The sequence below is a fragment of the Talpa europaea genome (genome assembly GCF_964194135.1).
Source record: "Talpa europaea genome assembly, chromosome: 12".
Lineage (NCBI taxonomy): Eukaryota > Metazoa > Chordata > Mammalia > Eulipotyphla > Talpidae > Talpa > Talpa europaea.
In genome coordinates, this window is record NC_140079.1 from 81468584 (window position 1) to 81486637 (window position 18054).

An 18054-nucleotide genomic window follows, 5' to 3' on the forward strand; every position below is an offset into this window, starting at 1 on the left:
TGCGGGCAGCCCAGTTTGTGCTTCTGAGCGGTGGCAGCAGGCATGGCAGACACCCTGGTGCCTCCCTCCTGACCCACAATCTGGGTAGAACCCAGAGGAAAGACCAGGCAGGTTGGCGTGGCTGCTGGGGGCCCGGGCCATAGTGCCCTCTGGTGAGGTCTGGACATGCCCGGGGGCTCAGATTCCAGGCTGGGGACCCAGGCCACCTGGGACACCCCTGAGTTTGTCCCCCTCCCCACTCCCTCCAGGGCAGAGGCTGCCCCTCAGGTTGGGGAAGATATGACCTGGTGCTCACCCCACCCATCCTATTGGTCCCAGACACCAGCATAAAGAATGGGTTCAAGGAAGAAAGGAAGATAGCCTCTTCCCAGGCCACTCAGGGAAGGGCACTGCCCACTGCTCTGGGAAGAGCCCACAGGTCTGTAAACTGCAGGGCCACTGCCCACTCCCTGTGGGACCTTGGCTGGCTGCTACTCCCGGCCTGGCTTCTTCACTTCAAGCTGGCCAGGCCAGGGCTGGGGCTGAAGAACCTTCCCGTCCTGGTGTGGAGGTGGCTCCAACCTCACGGCAGTAAACTCAGCAAACATTGTACACTAAAGCCAAAAGCACCTTAGGGAAGCCTTGTTCCCACTTCACAGGGAGGGACAGAGGTTGTAGGGACCTCCGACAGCCCCAGGGACATTCGTTCCTGAGGACATGGTCCTCCTGGGGCAGCACCGGTCCAGGGAGAGGTCTCCAGGACCTTCAGGCTGCCTGATGGTCACAGCCCCACCCCAGCAGCACCCCGAGAAGAAATGGCTACTTCAGTCCGACTCCCAGCCGGCTGTCCCAGGCCTTGTCTCGGGGTCACATTCGCTGGTAGGGTGCCAGCAAAGGCTGGGGTGAGGTTAGTGGTTAGTCCCAAAAGGGGCGGCAGGGGCCAAAGGCTCAGTCACAGCCAGCTCGGTCCTGTCCCACAGCTGGGTTCTAGGACATGGCACCGTCCTGGTGGAAATGGAACTGAGGAGGGAGAGCTGCTCGGCCCTCAGGCCTGCCCGCCCTAGAGATGACAAATGTGGTCAGTGCAAAAAAACGAACCAGAGGAAGCTGCCAGGTCTCTGGGGTTAGGAGAAGGGATTTGGCACCAAGAAGGGAGCTGGCACTGGGCAAGTGACCTGGGCTTGGCATGGAACATCTGTCCTGCCATTTTGGGGGCCTGGTGCCATGGGCCGGGGTCGGCACTGAGGGAGAGAATAATGCTGGGAGGGGCAGAGAAAATGGACACTCCCCCAGGAAGCTTCTGGCAACTGTAGGATGGGGACCTGTGGTCAGGTGGGGTGAGAGAAGCTGCAGAGGCTCATGGAGGTGCCACAGGAGGGCGAACAGTGACACGCTGCTGTCCCTTCAGAAGCCGGTGCCTGTGAACTAAGAAGGGGATGCGCAGAAGCATCGAAGGTGAGGGACAAGCAGCAGCTGCAGGAGGGAAGCACAGGTGAGGGTGAGCCGTGGAGACTGTGGGGTCCAGAAGGTGAGCGTGCTGCAGAGGAAGCATCAGGGACACAGCACTGGGGGGCCTGGCCCAGAGGAGGACAGGAGGGCCGGGTGTCCAGGTGTGCAACCCAAGGACAGAGTATGGGCCAGAGACCTGTGTCTCCACCAGCCTGGGACTCATGCTGGGTATCTCCACACCCCTGCAGGAAGGGAAGGGGGGCTGCAGAGGTGCCCACAGTGGGCCTGGCGTAGGTGTGGAGGGTCCGGCGGATGGCCACGGAGTAAGCGGCAGTGCTGGCACAGGGAGGAGTAGGGTGATTGGCACATGGGCAGGTAGCTGGCCGGCAGTCTAGTGGCCGCTGCTGCTGGAGTCGGGGCGAGGTTGGCTCGTGGCGAGGTATTTGGCTCTCATGCTGGAGGTGTACTGGAGGAAGACAAGGGGAGGCAGGTGGTCAGCAAGGCACTGAGCGTAGCAGGGCCTCAGTGGGGTGAACTAGAGCACCCCCAGGAGCAGGACAGGACAGTACGGTGGCACAGCTGCAAAGCTGGACTCCTGAGCAGGAGCTGGCCTCAGGAGCGGAGGTCTGGTCCCCAGGCCCCCGGACTCAGGACAGGGAACAACCTCTTCCCCAATAAGCTGAGCACCTCAGCCCCATTCCCACTGCTGGTATTTGGGGGCCAGGCCAGGTAGAGTTCTGCCTTCCCAAAAGCCAGAACTTGCAGGTTCCCCAACTGCACCCCACATACCCAGGACCTTGAAAGACTACACTCCAGCTGCCTACCAGAACTAGGCTGAGGCCACAGCAAGGCCTCCTCCCTCTGCAAGAAGCCAACCAAGGTGCAAAGGTGGGGTCAGGCTATGTTCAAGGAAGCTTCATGGTCCTTGAGGACCTGACTGGCAGGGCCATAGATCCAAGTACAAGGAGTGATAAGGTCTCTCACAGCTGCTCTGCCCCAAGCCCCCAAGTAAGGAGGACCCCAAGCTACACAGACCCCTCAGGTTAGGTAATATTAATGCCTACTCAGCTGGGAACCAAACTGTGGACTCCTCCATGGATGCAGGGGCAGAGGCAGCTGGGGGCAAGGGCAGCCTGCACATCTCGACCACCTTGTAACCACCCAATCTGAAGCATGGAGGCCTTGAGTAGAGCATACACATGTGAGTGTGCTCACGATGAACACCAGTGGAGGGCCAGGATAAGAGCCAGGCAGTGTGTAAAGGGTCCCACGCCTACTGGGACAAAGGCAGGTACCAATATTGCCAGTGGTAAGGAAACTGGCTAGCTGACCCCAGAGTCACAAGCTGACCCCACCCATCTCCAGCAACTCATGTCCCCACACCACACACATAGTTTCCAGATCATAAGGGACAATGTCCCCTGGTCCCTGAGAGCCTTCCCGGAATACCTGGCAGGGAGAAGGTTGCAGTGACCACAGGGGATGTGCTGGGAAGCAGCGGGCACCAGGGAGCCGTGCCATTCATGGACATGCAGGAGGGGTCGGGGAGCAGGAGGGTGTGGAGAGCAGCTTGTGCACTCGAATGCACTCCCCTGTATGTGCTCTCAGACATGCAGGGTGGCACCTCAAAGGCCAGGTCTGCTGGCTCTACCCCAGGGTCTGAGCTCACCTGTGCTCACCTCCCCCAAGCCCAGGCACTAGGGTGCAGACACACATGGGTAACTGTGTGGGAGTGACAAGACAGGCTAGGGCCACCTGCAGCTGGGCTGGGAGTGGGGAGGGTTCTGTGGAGGGGCCTCACTGCCCCAGATATGAGGGCAACAGGTCTGGGGCCAGCAGCACTAGAGGTGTCTGAGGCTAGGCTGGGGCCATAAAGTTCATGGGCCTGCACTGGCCTGGAGCTGCCCAGTGGGTGCTGTGCTGAGCTGGCGCTGAAGCACATCAGATGGGCCCCAAGGTCAGCACTGGTGAAAGGTAGCAGTGAGCGAGGGCATGAGGCATGGAGACGCAGGCGGGCAGGCAGGGGACCCGAGGTAGGTACCTGTCACTCTGAGGGCACGGCCACCACAGCGTTCGGGCACTGTCCATGGGCTTAAACTGCCAGCCCGCATGGCTGCCAGAGTCCAGGGCAGCCAGATAGCGCTAGGAGGGCCCAGGGTAGGAGGGGTTTGAGGGAGAGAGAAAGAGAGAGTGTGGCCTCAACGCCAGCACAGGGCCCAGCCTGGAGCAGGCCATAGGGGGCCGGAGCAGTGTCAATGAGGGCAGCTTGAGTGTGATGGGACAGTGTGGGAGCCCTCACAGCCCCTGGTTCAGGTCACCCCAGGTCAGCTCTGCTGTGCAGAGCACAACGGGGCGACCATGCAGGCGGGTATTTCTGAGGCAAGGTGACCTTCAGCCTCTGGCCCTGTCCTTTGTGGCCCACACCTCCAAGAAAGCCTGCCAGGACCCCCAGTCTCTGCAAGCTCCTTGTCTGTGGTACTAATCCACCCTGTTCCCTCTTCTCTGTGCCTCACCCCTAAGTATCACCCTCAGGGCATAGGATACTCTATGCCAGGGCAGGAACAGCTTCAGGCTGAGACTCAGGTTGTGTTCAGGAAGAGTCAAGAAAAGATGCAAGACTGGGAAGGAAGGTGTCAGGACCCTTTCCAAGAGCCTCTCGGAGCTTAGCTGACCTGCCAGGCAGCTGGCCCCATACTGCCCACTCTGGCCCCAAGATGCCTCAAGGTCAGCTAAGAGGATCCTGTGAGTCCACCAGCCCCTACTCATGCTGGACACTCAGAGGTCCCTAGCACTGGAGGTTCACAGCTGCCTGCAGGGCCTGCAGTGCCCTTGAGAGCCACATCAGTCCACCAAGGCAGGAGAGAAGCGCCCCTACTCAGGGCCCAGGCCCCCCACCCAGCCTCCTGTTTCAAAACTTACTGAGGGCGGCGGGGACTCACGCCCGATGAGGGGGGTGTTCTCACAGCGGGGGTTCTGGAAGTTGGCATTCTGGCTCCTGTGGCATGAGGAGAGAAGGGGCTGAGCGACGGCTGCCCACTGTGGTCCCAGCTCCGGGTGGAAAGGGCCCACACTGGAGCTGGGCAGACTCCATGTCCATCCCAATCATTCTGGTCACTATCTTATAGGCTGCCCACTAGCAAGGGTTTGGAGGGGTCCCATGAACCTGGCCCAATAGCAAGGGGCTTGGAGTGGGTCCAAGTTTGCCTACCTGCTTACCTCAGTACAACTAGAGCCCTCTTCTGCCTGGGTGCCCACTCACCATAGACCAGACCCTCTCCCTGACTGAGTAGCCTGACTCAAGTGTGCCTGGGAGCAGGAGGCAGTGATGCTAGGCTGGCCCCACCCAAAGCCTGGGCAGCCCCTGAGCTGTCTCTTGGCCCCTTCTCCCTCCGGCTGCCTGTGACCTCTCCTAGGCTTTGCGTAGGCCTCTGCTGCTACAGCACCAGTGCTGCTCCAGCCCTCCCCCTTCTCGTTCACTATCCCAGGCTGAATCCACACTGTCAGCCACAGCTCATGGCCTGCAGGGTCCACTCAATTCCCCAAGTGAGCTCCCTTGCTCAGTCCCTGCCCTGGGCCTTGGCTCTGCCTGTCCTGCCTGGCGCCCAACTACAGGACTCACATGTACTCAGTGACCGGGGCGTTGCTGACAGTGTGAGCCGCGGCTGGGATGCTGTTTTCGCTGCCATAGCTGCTGCCACAGCTGTACAAGCTGGGCATATGGACACGGTAGAGGCTGTCGTGTGCCTGCCGAGGCCCTGGGGCAGCCTCCTCCTCCCCATCTTCGTCCGGGCCTCTGCAGGAAAGGATACCCAGGACAGGCTCAGGGCCTGATTGGAGGTAGCTGCCACAAGACCCATAGGGGGTGGGGGTGGGTCTGGTGTGGAAACAGCTGGTTCCAATCCTGGCTCAGTCACCTCCACACTAAGGGACTGTGGGCTTTGTAAGACAGGGGTGCTGACCCTGTGCCAGGGCCTACACATGGATATACTTGCTTAAAGAGGGGTCACAGTTCCTCCTAGGGGACTCTGGAAGTGCTTGGAGGTGGAGTACCTGCCTTTGGCTCTGCAGGCCTAGCTTAGCCCCCAAAGGCCTGAGCCCCCAGAAGATCTGAATCCCTAGACCCACCTGCCTCAAGAGGCCTGAGTCCCCAGGCTGGTATTCCTCCAAAAAGCCTGAGTCCCAGGCCAGTTTGCACCCTTGGGTGGCCTCAGCCTAGTCCTCCCTACTCTACTCCCCTCTGGTTTTCTGCTGTTTACTCCATTCAGGAGCTGCAAGATGAGGCGGGGCAGCTGGGCTAGGACTCCCTCTGCACTCCCAAGGCTTATCATGCCTGGGCTTACATGGGACTCAAGGCTGGGCTGCCTGGTGTAAGGACACTGGTGGATCAGACCTGAGTTCACGTCTACTCCCCAACACCAGCCGGGTGACCTTGGGCAGAGAGTTCCTTCACCACGGTCCTTGTAGTGAGGTAAGTTGAGTGCTGATTACCAGCCAAGCCCAGGGCTGAGCCCTTATATGCAGTGGTATACACCGATCCTGGAGGTGTATTCTCTTACAACCCCATTTCAGTTAGGAGAACTGAGGACCAGGGTAGTAAAAATAACTTGTCTGCAGTCACCCAAAATGCAAGGGGAGGTCATGTGGTTCCAGGGCTGTGCTCTTAGCTAATGGCTGCCATTGTTACTACCACTGCTAACCCTTACAACCAACATCATCACCATCATTGTTGCCATCATCACCACGATCATTACCATCACCGCCACCACCACTGTCACCACCAGAGCCATCACTATCATCAACAGAAAATAACAGAGCAGAAAGTCAAACCAAGAAAAGAGTTCTGAGCTGAGCTACTTGCCATGCAGGTTGGGCCACCAACAAGCAACTGTACCCCAAATTCGAAGGTTGGTGGTAGGTCCTGGAGACGCATTGTGAGGACCCAAGCAAGAGAAGAGGCCTGGTACTTCCAACATCACTCAGCCTAGTACTGACTGGGGAGACTGAGGCAAGGGTGCCAGCCTGGTTGCCCAGCTGAGTGGGACATGGAGGCCACAGCTACCTAGGGCCCTCCCTGTAGGAGTTCCAAGTCCCTACAGTGAGTCAGAGAGTCTCTCCACCCTCAGCCCTGCACACCTGGGGAGATGGATGAGACATTTTGAGGCTAGTCAGAAGTGAGGAAGGGCATCAGCACAGAGGCAGAATGAGGAAGCAGGAGACCCTGGGTCTCCTGTTTGCTCCAGACTCATGTGTCAGCTGGGCTGGAAGTGCTTCCAGGCTGAATTTTCCAGCTGTGAGATGGGATACTCCCTTCAGACCCACCAGATACTCCCTTCAGCATCACTGAAGAGGCTGAGAGGTGAGAAGGTGTCTGTTCATGCCTCTGGGGACTAGGACATGGGGTGTCCATAAGGCAAACCAGAAGGTGTCCCTAAAACATCCTGTATGCTGTGTGGCCTGGGACAGGCACCAGGACCTTTCCGAGCCCCTCACCTCTTCTGCTGCCAGGTGTGTGGGACGCTGCAGACGATGGAGCTGAACATGAGTGCTGTGACAAAGGAGAAGAGGGCCAGGTAGATGAGGCCCTCGACACCATCATAGCAGAAGCCTGTCAGGGCCTGCACGTAGTCCTAAAGCCGGGTGACAGATGGAAAGTGGGAGAGAAAGGAAGTCAGGGTGAGAAGAACTTGCTGCGGGCTCAGCGCTGCCCACAGCGGCCTGGACTGCCCCAACTTGAGGCTGCGCTGAGGTCCACCCCAGCCAGTGGGTGAGTCCCCATTGTCCTAAGCAGCCACCCTGCCCCCAGCATTGCCCTCTGCCCCCATCCCTGCTGCAGGGGCCAGCTCTTAGGGGAAGCTCTCACCAGATGCAGGCTGCGGCAGTCCACCAGGGCAGTGAGGTGCTGTAGGTGCACCTCTGTCTCATTCAGCACCTCCTGGACACGGAGCAGGGGGTCCTGGGGGCACATAACATACAAGGTCAGGCCAACGCTCAGGAGGAAGACTCCTGAGCCTGACATAGCTCCTACCCTGGGAACCCTCGCATCTCTGTCTACCCCACAACCCTGCCCACGAGACAAGCCTGGACCCCTGCAGTCTCCACACAGGCACTGAGGGTTGTGGGTTTTAAAAATAGTGACCCTAGACCTGCACAGGGACTGTGAGGACACAAGGACAGAGGGACCCACAAATATCTGTCCAATGTGACCACCACTGTGTGGTCCCTTTATGGTAATAGGAGGGACAGCAAACTACCACGTGTATCCTGACACAGGACAGGTTCTTGCAAAAAATGATAGTTTTAAGGAACAGTTAAAAACAAGGGAAAACTTTTATATTTTAAGCGACAAAACAGTATCCAAAGCACTTGGTGCCAATCCCACAGTGTGTATGTCTGCACTGTATGTGGAGAGAGAGAGAGAGAGTGTGAGTGTGTGTATGTGTGTGCACGTGCGCGCGTGTGTGTACACGGACGCCTCCGTCTACATCTACCCCATGGAAAGGTAATCTCACAGAAATCCTTTGGGGCTGACAGTGGCAGCTGTCAGACCCAAACTGACATTGTCCAGGAACCCTCTGTGACCCTGAACTGGCCTTTAGGGTACCACGACTTAAGAGTTATGGGCTAAATTGTGTGCCCCCACATGCGTCTTTGCCCCCTGGCACCTCAGAATGTGACTGTATGTGAAAAAAGGGCTTTTAAAGAGGTGATGAAGGTTAAATAAAGTCCTATGAATGGACCTCAGTGCAACTGACTGGTATCTCTGCAAGATGAGGACACAGACACAGAGGAAGGATGTGTGAGGACACAGGGAGAAGGCAGCCAGCCGCATACATGGGGGACGCCTCAGAAGGAAGCAGCCTGCCGGCACCTGTGCCTCACCATCTCAACTTCAGCCTCCAGACTGCCAGGGAATCAGCTGATCAAGCCACCTGATGAGTGGTGCTGTGCAGTGGTGGCTGGAGCAAACTGAAACAACTACCTACCCACTCAAGTACAAAGCATCACCAGGATGCCCTGACTAACAGAAATATGAAGGAAGAGCTTTAAAATAATTTGTGTGTGCTTTTTATTTAACAGTCGTGAAGAATTTGTTGGCGAAGGGCCTGCCACTGATGGAATAAGGGTTTGAATTCCAGTCATGCCCACAGGGCGGCACGTTTGATAATAGCCCAGGCCCCAGAATACCACAGAAAAAGGCTGTAGTTCTGTGTCTCTTATTGACCAGGACGTATTCTGAGAAACATGTCATGAGGCGATCATACCATCACGTGAATGGTGGAGTGTATGACACAAACCTCAACGGCACACCCAGGCCATAGCAGGCAGCCCGTGGGGTGTGCCACTGACCGAACCCCTCAAACCTGCCCTGAGAACCTGCCCTGGTTGGGAGCTGGTAAGAAGTCTTATATTATTTCTGCACCTGTTCCCATTTCCCCATTTTTTTAAACACAAAAAGTCTGTATTTCAAAATAAAGAACAAAATTATGTTTAAAAATTTACTAAAAGTCCCCAGGGAAAATATAGGGAAAGATGAAGGGACTTAAAAAGAAATCACTGTATAGCGGGTAGAAGAAAAAGGGATAGTCTCCCAGCAGGAAGCAGGAAAAGGTATGCCTGCACTGCATGGGACTGCTCCCCCCCAAATCCCTCTCCCCACAGTCCCTCACCTTGGTGGTTGGGTATTCCCTCGGCACCGTCTTCAGGAGCTCGGCCACCACGTCCTGCATCTCCACTAGCGCCTTGTGGCTGCCCGACAGTTTCTGCACCACAGAAAGGACACTGATTCCAGTGTGGGGGCCTGGGGCAGCTATCTCTACTTCCTGAGCCCCCATCATTCACAACAAGGCAGGCAAGTTCCAGCACCCCAGACTTTTGCCAGTCCAAAGGGTGGTCAGTCTGAGGCCACAGAGGCTCTTGTGGTGCTCCAGCTGTGCCAGGGCCAGCGGAGGTACACAGCACTTTGCTCTGGGGACACTCCCCCCTGCTCCCATACATCCCAGATAATAAGGACGCTCAAAAAGTATGGCGTCTTTATAGCTGGTGAACAGTCTTTGGGAGCCCAGAAAGCTACACAGTCATGTGGAATGACAGGCAGTGGGCTAGCGGGTTCTCCTTCAAATTATACTTCATTTATCGAGCAACTCCAGAGTGGGCACAGGACCCCTCCCACAGTGAGGCATCTCTGAACCCCTCCATACTCATCAGGCCAGTGGCTCTGACCCGCGGAGAACTTAAAGGAGTCCTGGGGACCCCAGGGACATTAAATAAGCCCCCAAAGGCTTGTGCCCAGGGAATTAAGGTGGTACCCAGGGGCCATTAGTGATGTCAACACTATGTTTACCCAGCCGTCTCCCAAGGGCTCCGGGGGCACCAGGGCTCTGATGAGGCACCTCTTTCATGCACATGTGAATAGGCATGAGCTTCAGGCGCTGCTCTTACTCCCAGCCCTGAGGGACCAGGCGCAGGGACCAGGCACTTCACAGGGACAGAAGCAGGCTGAGTTCTTACCTGTTGAAAGGGGTTGGTGGCATGGGGCGAGCAGGCCAGGTAGTACTGCAGGATGTCTGTGGAGAGAGGTCTGGGTGGCTTAGCGGCTCTGGCAGCCTGTGTGTCTGTATGTGAGTGTATATCTGGATGAGTATATGTGTCATGCCTGCATGTATGTGCACATGCACATATGTATATATCTGTGTATGTCACAGCGGGGCGGGGGGAATGGCCCCCAGGGAGGCTGGAGCGGGGCACAGCCCCTCTGCTCCAAGCCATGTCTCTGTGGTATGCACCATCCCCTCTTGGAGGAAGTCCTGTACTTCTCCCTTTGAAGCAGCAGACAGGGCAGAGGGTGGGCAAGCATCCATACATGGGTCACCCCTGGGCAGTTCTCTAGCCAGAGCGTCACACCAAGAAGGGACTAAATCCAGAGTGTGAGGTCTGTCTCACCCCCATTAAGACAGGCATGGAGTCAGTGTCTAACAATGAAAGATGGGATTCATTTATGATGCTAACATTGAAAGTCATGCGAGACCTGAGCCCAGTCGGAGCTGTGGGAGGTGCCCTGGAACCCAACTGCCTGCCACCCACTCTGCTCTCCGGACCCTAAGGGTGCCCTTCACTTCAACACCAAAGATTCCCTTCTTGGGGGACCTCCAAGTCCCAGTGCCGAACAGAGGCATGGGACAAGAGCTAGACGGCAGGGTCAACCATATTCCAGGGTAACTTCTCACACCAGCAGCCCTTGACCCGGGGTCTGGGCTCCATCAAACTTATGTTGTAAAGTTCCAGAAAGCACCACACTTGGCTTTAGCCACCTGTAAATGGAGTCACATACGATCTCATGGGTGCTCTGGTCCTTTGGGGAGTGGACAGTGGCCCACAGACAGGAGCACACACTCACCTGGGGCTGGGGCTACGTGTGTTTGCTGAAGTCCTGAGAGCACCAAGCAGTGTGGACCTTGAGAGCCCCAACTGATAGCACCAAGGCCAGCAGCAGGGACAACAATCACCAGCCCCCAGAGAGTAGGCCTGCCCCTGTCCCAGTGGGGAGGAGACAACCCACCCTCCTGGGGCTCCTTGAGCTTGGGTGGAAATGGTTCCTTCCACACACACACACACAAAAAAAAAAGCCTACGTGCCCACCCCTGTGGCTTTCCTGGGGAAATGGGTGGGACAGTGCCTGTGAGGGCTGGCGTTTTAAAGCTACCTAGTGCTCTGTCCATTGCTCTCTCTTTGTACTTGTATCAGGGAAATCAATGAGCTTCACATTCTCCACTTGTGTGCCCTGAGCTGCACAGTGCCACATCCACCTGCCTCCCTGCTGTCCAGCATGTGTCACCTTACCCCCAGATCTACTCTCAGCTCCCCAACTCAGTTCATGGTCCCTGCAACAACAGCTTCTCAAGCTAGGGACTGAAGTCCCCGATTCCTCACTCCCTGACATTACTGGCAAGTCCCACTGGCTCCCCTTCACAGCACAGCCCTGTCCATTGGCTTGTTCCACTGCTCTCTCCTCCGGCATCCTTCCTTAACCTGTCCTCCAATCTCTCCAACAGCCCAAAGAAGGTTTTAAGAGTAAATTTATGGCCCTCCACTACTCCCCCCTCCAATGCACCTCTAGAATGAGGCCTGAATTCCTGGCCAAAACCTGGCCTGCTGGCCTCCCCACCTTCTCCTCTTCCAACTGGTCTGTTTTCTGCCTCTTGAACACATCAGGTTTGCCTCTGCCTCAGGGCTTTTGCACAAGATGTACAGCCTTTCCTGGTTCAATTTTAATGCTACCTCTTTGGCAAGCCACTCTGACCACTGCTCTGAGGCAGCCCACTGTCCCCTGTTCCTCCCCATCATGTGCTCCCCTCCGATTCCCAGCTGTCACCTGCCTTATTCTCTCCAGAGCCTCCCACTTGTCGATGGTGTTCTTGAGTGCTCACTAGCTTCCTGATCTAGCAGGGCTCACGAGGGTGAGGATGCCTCAGCCTTTCTTATTGGATCTCCCCAGCCCAGCAAGCTCGGATGCAGCCGCAGACTCACCCCCACTCAGCACCGAGTACTCCTCTACCATCCTGGTCACATAGGTGTCAGGATCCACGCAGAAGTCGCTGGAGCCCTAGGGTGGGTGCGGGCAAGGAAGATGGGGTAACCAAGCTAAGCCTTCCCAACCCCTCAGCTCTTGGGGATAGAGCCTAATTTCCCAGGGTCTGCTTTCAGCTCAGGAGGATGAATGTGGGGGAGGGCCAAGACAGGTCCTCACCCTTTAAGGACCTCAGTGTCCCAGGGAAAGATGGAAGAAGAGAAGTGTGGTTTCCCCAGCTCCCCACACCTGGTCCAGGAAATGGAAATTGCCCATCCCCTCTACCACTCACCACAGATACAGCCAACTCCAAGCCCAGGGCGCCCCAGCTAATGACCAGGGCCAGGACTCCCAGCAAGCAGACCCTGGGGACAAAGACAACCAATTAGCATCCACCCCAGGCAGGGTGTGGGAGATGTGCCACTCACCAAGCTGCAGGCCAAAGGGTCAGTTCCCAGGACACGTCTGGGGGTCCAGCCCACATAGGGGTTGCAGTCCCTCCATGCTCTGACTTAAGATAGAGACACCAGAGGGCCAGGCACAAATAGATTCCCTTCCACTTGGGATGGGCTGAGGTGGAGGCTCAAAGAGCTCAGAGTTGGGAGGGGAAGGCAGGTCTTGGCATGGTTGGGAAGCCAGGTAGCTTCCTGGGCCCCCAACCTTCCAATCCCTAGTCCTCTCCTGGCAGACGAGAGGTCTTGGCTTCCATTTTGGCCCTGTTGTGTTCAGACCCCTCAGACTGCCATCTCAGACCACCAGGAAGGGTTCTTGCCTGTGACACTGACCCCTCCCTCAGATGAGGCCTGACCTCATCTGCCTCCCTGCCGTTCCTCACACCCTCCCCCCACCCCCCAACAGGCTGGCGCACTGCAGTCAAAAGTCCTTCATCTTGTCTGAATGTCCCTGGCTCCCTCAGGCCCCCCTTCAGTGGCCCCTTCCCAGTGTGCACTGTAAACTGCCTTGCCCACTAACTGCTTCACTTTCCCGCAGCACTATCACCTGGACACCACGTCATAGCCTGTGAAGGCCATACAGATTGGGGCCTGCCCGTTCACTGTCCCCACCCACACCTGGCTAAATTAGGAGCCAGGACATGACTGTTCAATTTTTTCAGTGAGGAATAGTGACAACACCTCACAGCTACCCTGCAGATGAGTTGTTACCACATTTTTCCAAGAGGGAGGTTAGGACTGAGGCCAGACTGCTTACAGGGAGGAAATAGGGGGTAGGGAAAAGAACCCCCAGCCTGAACCTGGTCACCTGGGAAGGTCTTCAGGTCTCAGGGCTACCATATGCACTACCCCTCGGGAGTACCACAACACGAAACCGAGGATTGCTGGAGTAAGCATGCCTAGGATGCTGACCACAGGGTGCAGGGCAAGGGAGCAGAAGGAATGTCAGAGCAGGGTCTCACCATGGGAAGCTCCATCCTCTGACAGACCCTGTGACTGGAGCCTGAAGGCGGGGTCAAGGGAGGGAGCGGAATGACTGGGGAGCAGGAGCAGTGGGTGCTTCATCAGATTCCTATGCCTGGAGGGCCCAGACTCACCCGACCAGGATGCCCTTGGAGCTGCGAATGAGGCCAACCAGCACCAGCAGGCAGATGGCCACGTCGAGAAGCAGCAGGCCCAAGTAGCCGAGCCACCTGCAAGCACAGGGTAGGTGTGGGTCAGGCCCCGGGGGGACAGACGGGGTGCTGTGGCAGAGCTCAGAGGGGTGTGCACAGGCAGTTCTGGGTTATGGGGATTGGTGGCAGTTCTTGTAAGAGGAACTCTTGACACAGTGGCCACTGGTGGTCTGGGGCCCTCCCACCATAAGATGTCCGGCCCACAGTGGGAAATGCTTAAGCCAATAAGGGCAAAGTGGGGGCCTCACCTGTACCAGTCGTAGAGATCCACCTGCTCAGCCAGCACCTCCAGAGACACAGCCGGGTTCCTCCAGAACGGAATGGTAGCCGTGTAGCCCAGCAGCTTCCCCAGCAGGCCCTGCAGCCGCTGGACCGCACGCCGGGGCTCGGGGCGCTCAGCCAGCTGCTGCTCCAGGCTCTGCAGGCTGGGCTCCGCTGTGCGGTTCAGAGCAGCTGCTGTGTCCCACACCTGCCGCCAGGATGGCGGGCAGCGTGAGCAGGGGCACGCTCCCGCTCGCGCGCTCTTCCCGAGCACGCCCACCCTCGGCTGCTCCACCGGTCCTCCTCCCAAGCCTCGGGCACACGCAGACTCGCGGTCTAGGAGCAGAGAGGGAGCCCTCCCCTCCCATCGGGCGGCCACTCACGCGGTCCTGGACCCCCGCCACGGTGCGGTTGGCGTGGCGGAGCGAGTAGGTGGCCCGATGGATGCCGTCACTGGTCTCCCCGTTGCCGTAGAACCCCACCGCGATGCCGGCGCTGGACAGGGCGGGGCGGGGCGGGTGAGGGCGCGGCCCCTCGCCTCCGGGGTTGGGAGCCCCTCGCCCTAGTCCCGCCCCACCGCCCTCGCCCCATCGCTCCCCCTCAGGCCTCCACTCAGCCCTGCCCCTCTCTCCGCCCTGCACTCCCAGCACCCCGGTTCCACTTAGCCCAGTCGCTCCTCCGTCCCGCCCAACCCGTCTCCTGGCCCCTCCCCGACCCCACCCCGCCCGGCCCCGCTCACCTGCAGACCAACGTGGCGATGATGACGCACCAGGCGGTGCAGCAGCAGTCGGCGTCCAGGTGCTCCTCGCTCTTGCGCCGTCGGCAGCACAGCCAGAAGGAATAGAAGAGCAGGAAGAGAAGGTCCAGGGCGAGGCAGGCCAGCGCGGTAGCCCCCAGCAGCAGCAGCGCCTGCGGGTTGGCAGCACTGTTGGCGCTGCAGACCCCGCCCAGGCTCTGCGGGTAGCACCAGTGCAAGCACATCCCACCAATGCCCGGGGCCAAGAAGCGGCACCCCCCCCCCCACCCAGGCACTTTCCTGGACTTACAGGTGACGGTAGGGACCCCCAACACCCGAGTGACATTCTGTCCTGGGGCTCCGGGCTCATGTCCTCAACCCTGCTGTAGGCACCAAGCCCTACTCTGAAGGACCAGGTCACGGAGCCCTCTCTTTTGACCCCTCCCAGCCCGTGTCCCCTTCTCCATGGGGGCTTAACACCTTCTTGGGCCCCAGAGGTGAAGGCAAGATTGGGACCAGGCTCCCTGAAGAGGCACGGAATGGGGGGTAGCCAGACAGAAGACCCAGCACAAGTGCTTCTTGCATATGGCTGAGGAGGGCCCTCATCTTCCTGAACCCCTTTCCTCTTAGAAAAAAGGGCAGGTGTTATTCCCCAAAAGAGACAGTCATAGATTGTCCATGAAGGCCGCCTTCTGAAGGGTCCGGCTCCAACAGGACCCTACCTGGGAGGGAGTTGTCAGCATGGCACCCCAACCTCATCAGCAGCAGAAGCTGCTATGTGCCAGCCTTTCCCAGCTTGAGCCTGGGGCGGCCTGAAGGGCCCAGAACTCTCTAACCCTATTCTAGGAGGCATCAGGGCAGCGCTCCCCAGCCGCCTTCTGGCACCAAGGTGGGTGTTCAGCAGCAACACCGCTGTGGGCTCAGCCCTAGGTTCAGATGTGTGTGTGTGTGGGGGGGGGGGGTTGGGAGGGTAACAGGGACACGGTGCAGAGGCCTCCATCTGTTGAAATGGGCACCAGCACCGCACTCTTCAGATTGCCTGGTGAGGTGTTTTCACCCCCATTTCTCCGATAAACTGGCTAGAGAAGTTTGCAAGAAGGCCCCAAGCCCCAGAGCCCTGTACCCCTAAGTTCAAATCCCACCTCTTGCTGGGCTGGAGGCTGGGCCTGAGTGGAGCCCAAGTACCACACAGAAAGCTGACGTGCCTGACACGTGAAGTGCATACTAAGGAGCGGGTGTCAACCACAGGGGTCATGAGAGTTGTGTGAGTACTGTACTTCTCAGGAGCCCCCACTGGGACTGCCACAGAGATGTCAGGTTTCAGGGGAACCTGAAAACACCCCACCTTCCCATGTCTAAACACTCAGCAATTGTGGTAATCCCTGTGGAGTGTTGGCGGTGAGGGTAGGTTCCACCTACTGCCTGTGGGGGGGCCCCCTTGGGATGAAAGATTCAGTCACAGAAGGCACTCGGACTGCTGGATCTCAGCCCCTGAGCCCAGCAGCTATCTCCAGGGAGATGGTTGCCAGGCAGCAGGAGGGAGCTGACTGGCCCCAAAGGCCTCCCTCCCAGCACACTAGGCTCTGACGGCCTCCACAGTAACCCCTATTCCGTGAGGCAGGGTTCTCCCATCTCCCATATCTCCCACCCTCCAGGCCAGGGAATATGGATGGGTACACTGGCAGCTGAGGGGCTGGTTGGAAGCTGGGCCTCTGCCCCACCCCATGCCACCCCCACAGGGAGAAACAGATGGGGACACCCTCCCTGAGGAAGGCCAGGGAAACCCCACAAGGCTGCAGTCACAGCTCTTGCCCAACTGGCTGCCTTGTGCTGCCCAACAACAAGCAATCTGGGCTCAGTGAGGATGGGGCTGGTACCAGTTACCCACTGCCCCTGCACTGGCAGAAAGAGCCAGACTAGTGCTCGCTTCGGCAGCACATATACTAAAATTGGAACGATACAGAGAAGATTAGCATGGCCCCTGCGCAAGGATGACACGCAAATTCGTGAAGCGTTCTATATTTAAAAAAAAAAAAAAGAAAAAAAAAAGAGCCAGACTAACTCTGCTAGCCAGCTGGAAGGCGGGGTGAGGCAGGCCTACTAGGGTTGGCACCAGAGTCACTTCATCAGCCCAAGGTTTCTTCAAAGTCAGCGTGCTCGCATAGGAGGGGACTCTGCCAAGGTCACACAGGGAGCTGGGCCTCACCGTAGGGGTCCTGTACCAATACCAGGTGCCAGTAAACATCAAGCACTTAGAATAGCACCATCTGTTGGGCCCCCTGGGTCTATCCTCATAGGCACAGGTGTAGGTCAGAGGCCAAGGGTAAAACCTAACACTGCCTTTTGGGTTGACAGGGGATGTACATTTGCATGACCAGGGCCACCCTCTGTCACCCACAGCTGAGTAAGACCCTGGCTGCTCCTTCAATAGCCTCTGTCAGTCACCAGGTTTTGTAACTGCCACCTCTGCCCTAACTGCAGTCTCCCCTGAGAGCCTCCCTCCCCCACCCTCACATAGAAGCCTCCACATGGAATGAACTCCCCCTTCACAGCCCACTCTGGCTCCCCATGTTCTGTGGATTATGTCCACCAGCCCTCCACCTTGTGCTGGCCAGCCCTCACTGGAGGCTGACAGGCCTCCTGGGGTCCCTGGCTGGAGGAGCTAGCACTCCCACCGCACCTCACCTGGTGCCACCTCCTCTTCTGCCTGTTTCCCCCCTCCCCTTACTGTGGAACACACTCTGGTAGAGCACAGCTCCCCTCCTTCCAGTTCTGGCCCACCCTCATGTCTAGATGCTTAAATCAGCACATTTACACGAGCAGTCCCAAGGAAATACCTTATTGGGGGAGGAGACCCAGAGCAGGCACACAGGGCAGTGGAACCAAGCAGTGGCCACCCAGCCCTGCAGTGAGGGGTCCAATGCTCACTGTCATCAGGACAGATCAAAGGGCTTGAAGGTGGGTCACCGCCTCAGTGGCGTCAGGACCACCCACTCTCACTTGCCAGATGAGAAAACTGAGGCAGAGCAAGATAAGCATCACCAACCAAGCCACCAAGCGGCCAAGCCAGATCCCAGCGCCTGGGGCTAAGTGGGCAGGACTGGGTGAGGCCAGGGAGTGGGGCCAGTGCAGGGAAACCCCACTGACAGCTCCTAGTCCTTGGGGCTCCTGGGCTGTTGGAGGGGGCAGGAGGGTGTTACACCTGGGAGAGAAAATTAAACAGAAAGGGCGAACAGGCCTGACTCAGGGACAAGTCAGCGTTTAAACAGTGGCCAGCACAGCATGTCCTTGCCCAGAGGCAGAGGTCACCTGCCAACCATGCCAGGTGGCTGTGGAGGGGGCATGTTAGTGCCTTTTTTGTAGCTTCGGTTGACTTGTTTTTTATTGTTGGGTTTCTTTCTTTTACTTTTCTTTTGAAAGCCATGAACGGGTACCACC

The 18054-nt window shown here is 57.8% G+C and overlaps 1 protein-coding gene across 1 annotated transcript in view; it reads right to left on the reverse strand.

Annotated features, from left to right (window-relative positions):
• Positions 1 to 1819: 1819 nt before the first annotated feature.
• TTYH3 (tweety family member 3) overlaps positions 1820 to 18054 on the reverse strand; it is a gene marked incomplete at both ends in the record, with an annotated part of 17005 nt that continues 770 nt past the window's right edge. Inside the window, 13 exons of the mRNA XM_084251041.1 lie at positions 1820 to 1894; positions 4348 to 4423; positions 5048 to 5221; positions 6919 to 7055; positions 7289 to 7381; positions 9096 to 9188; positions 9937 to 9992; positions 11953 to 12028; positions 12285 to 12357; positions 13542 to 13637; positions 13868 to 14088; positions 14264 to 14375; positions 14620 to 14789. Of these exons, the coding sequence (XP_084107167.1) occupies positions 1820 to 1894; positions 4348 to 4423; positions 5048 to 5221; positions 6919 to 7055; positions 7289 to 7381; positions 9096 to 9188; positions 9937 to 9992; positions 11953 to 12028; positions 12285 to 12357; positions 13542 to 13637; positions 13868 to 14088; positions 14264 to 14375; positions 14620 to 14789 (1452 nt within the window). The remainder of the gene's footprint in view (positions 1895 to 4347; positions 4424 to 5047; positions 5222 to 6918; positions 7056 to 7288; positions 7382 to 9095; positions 9189 to 9936; positions 9993 to 11952; positions 12029 to 12284; positions 12358 to 13541; positions 13638 to 13867; positions 14089 to 14263; positions 14376 to 14619; positions 14790 to 18054) is intronic.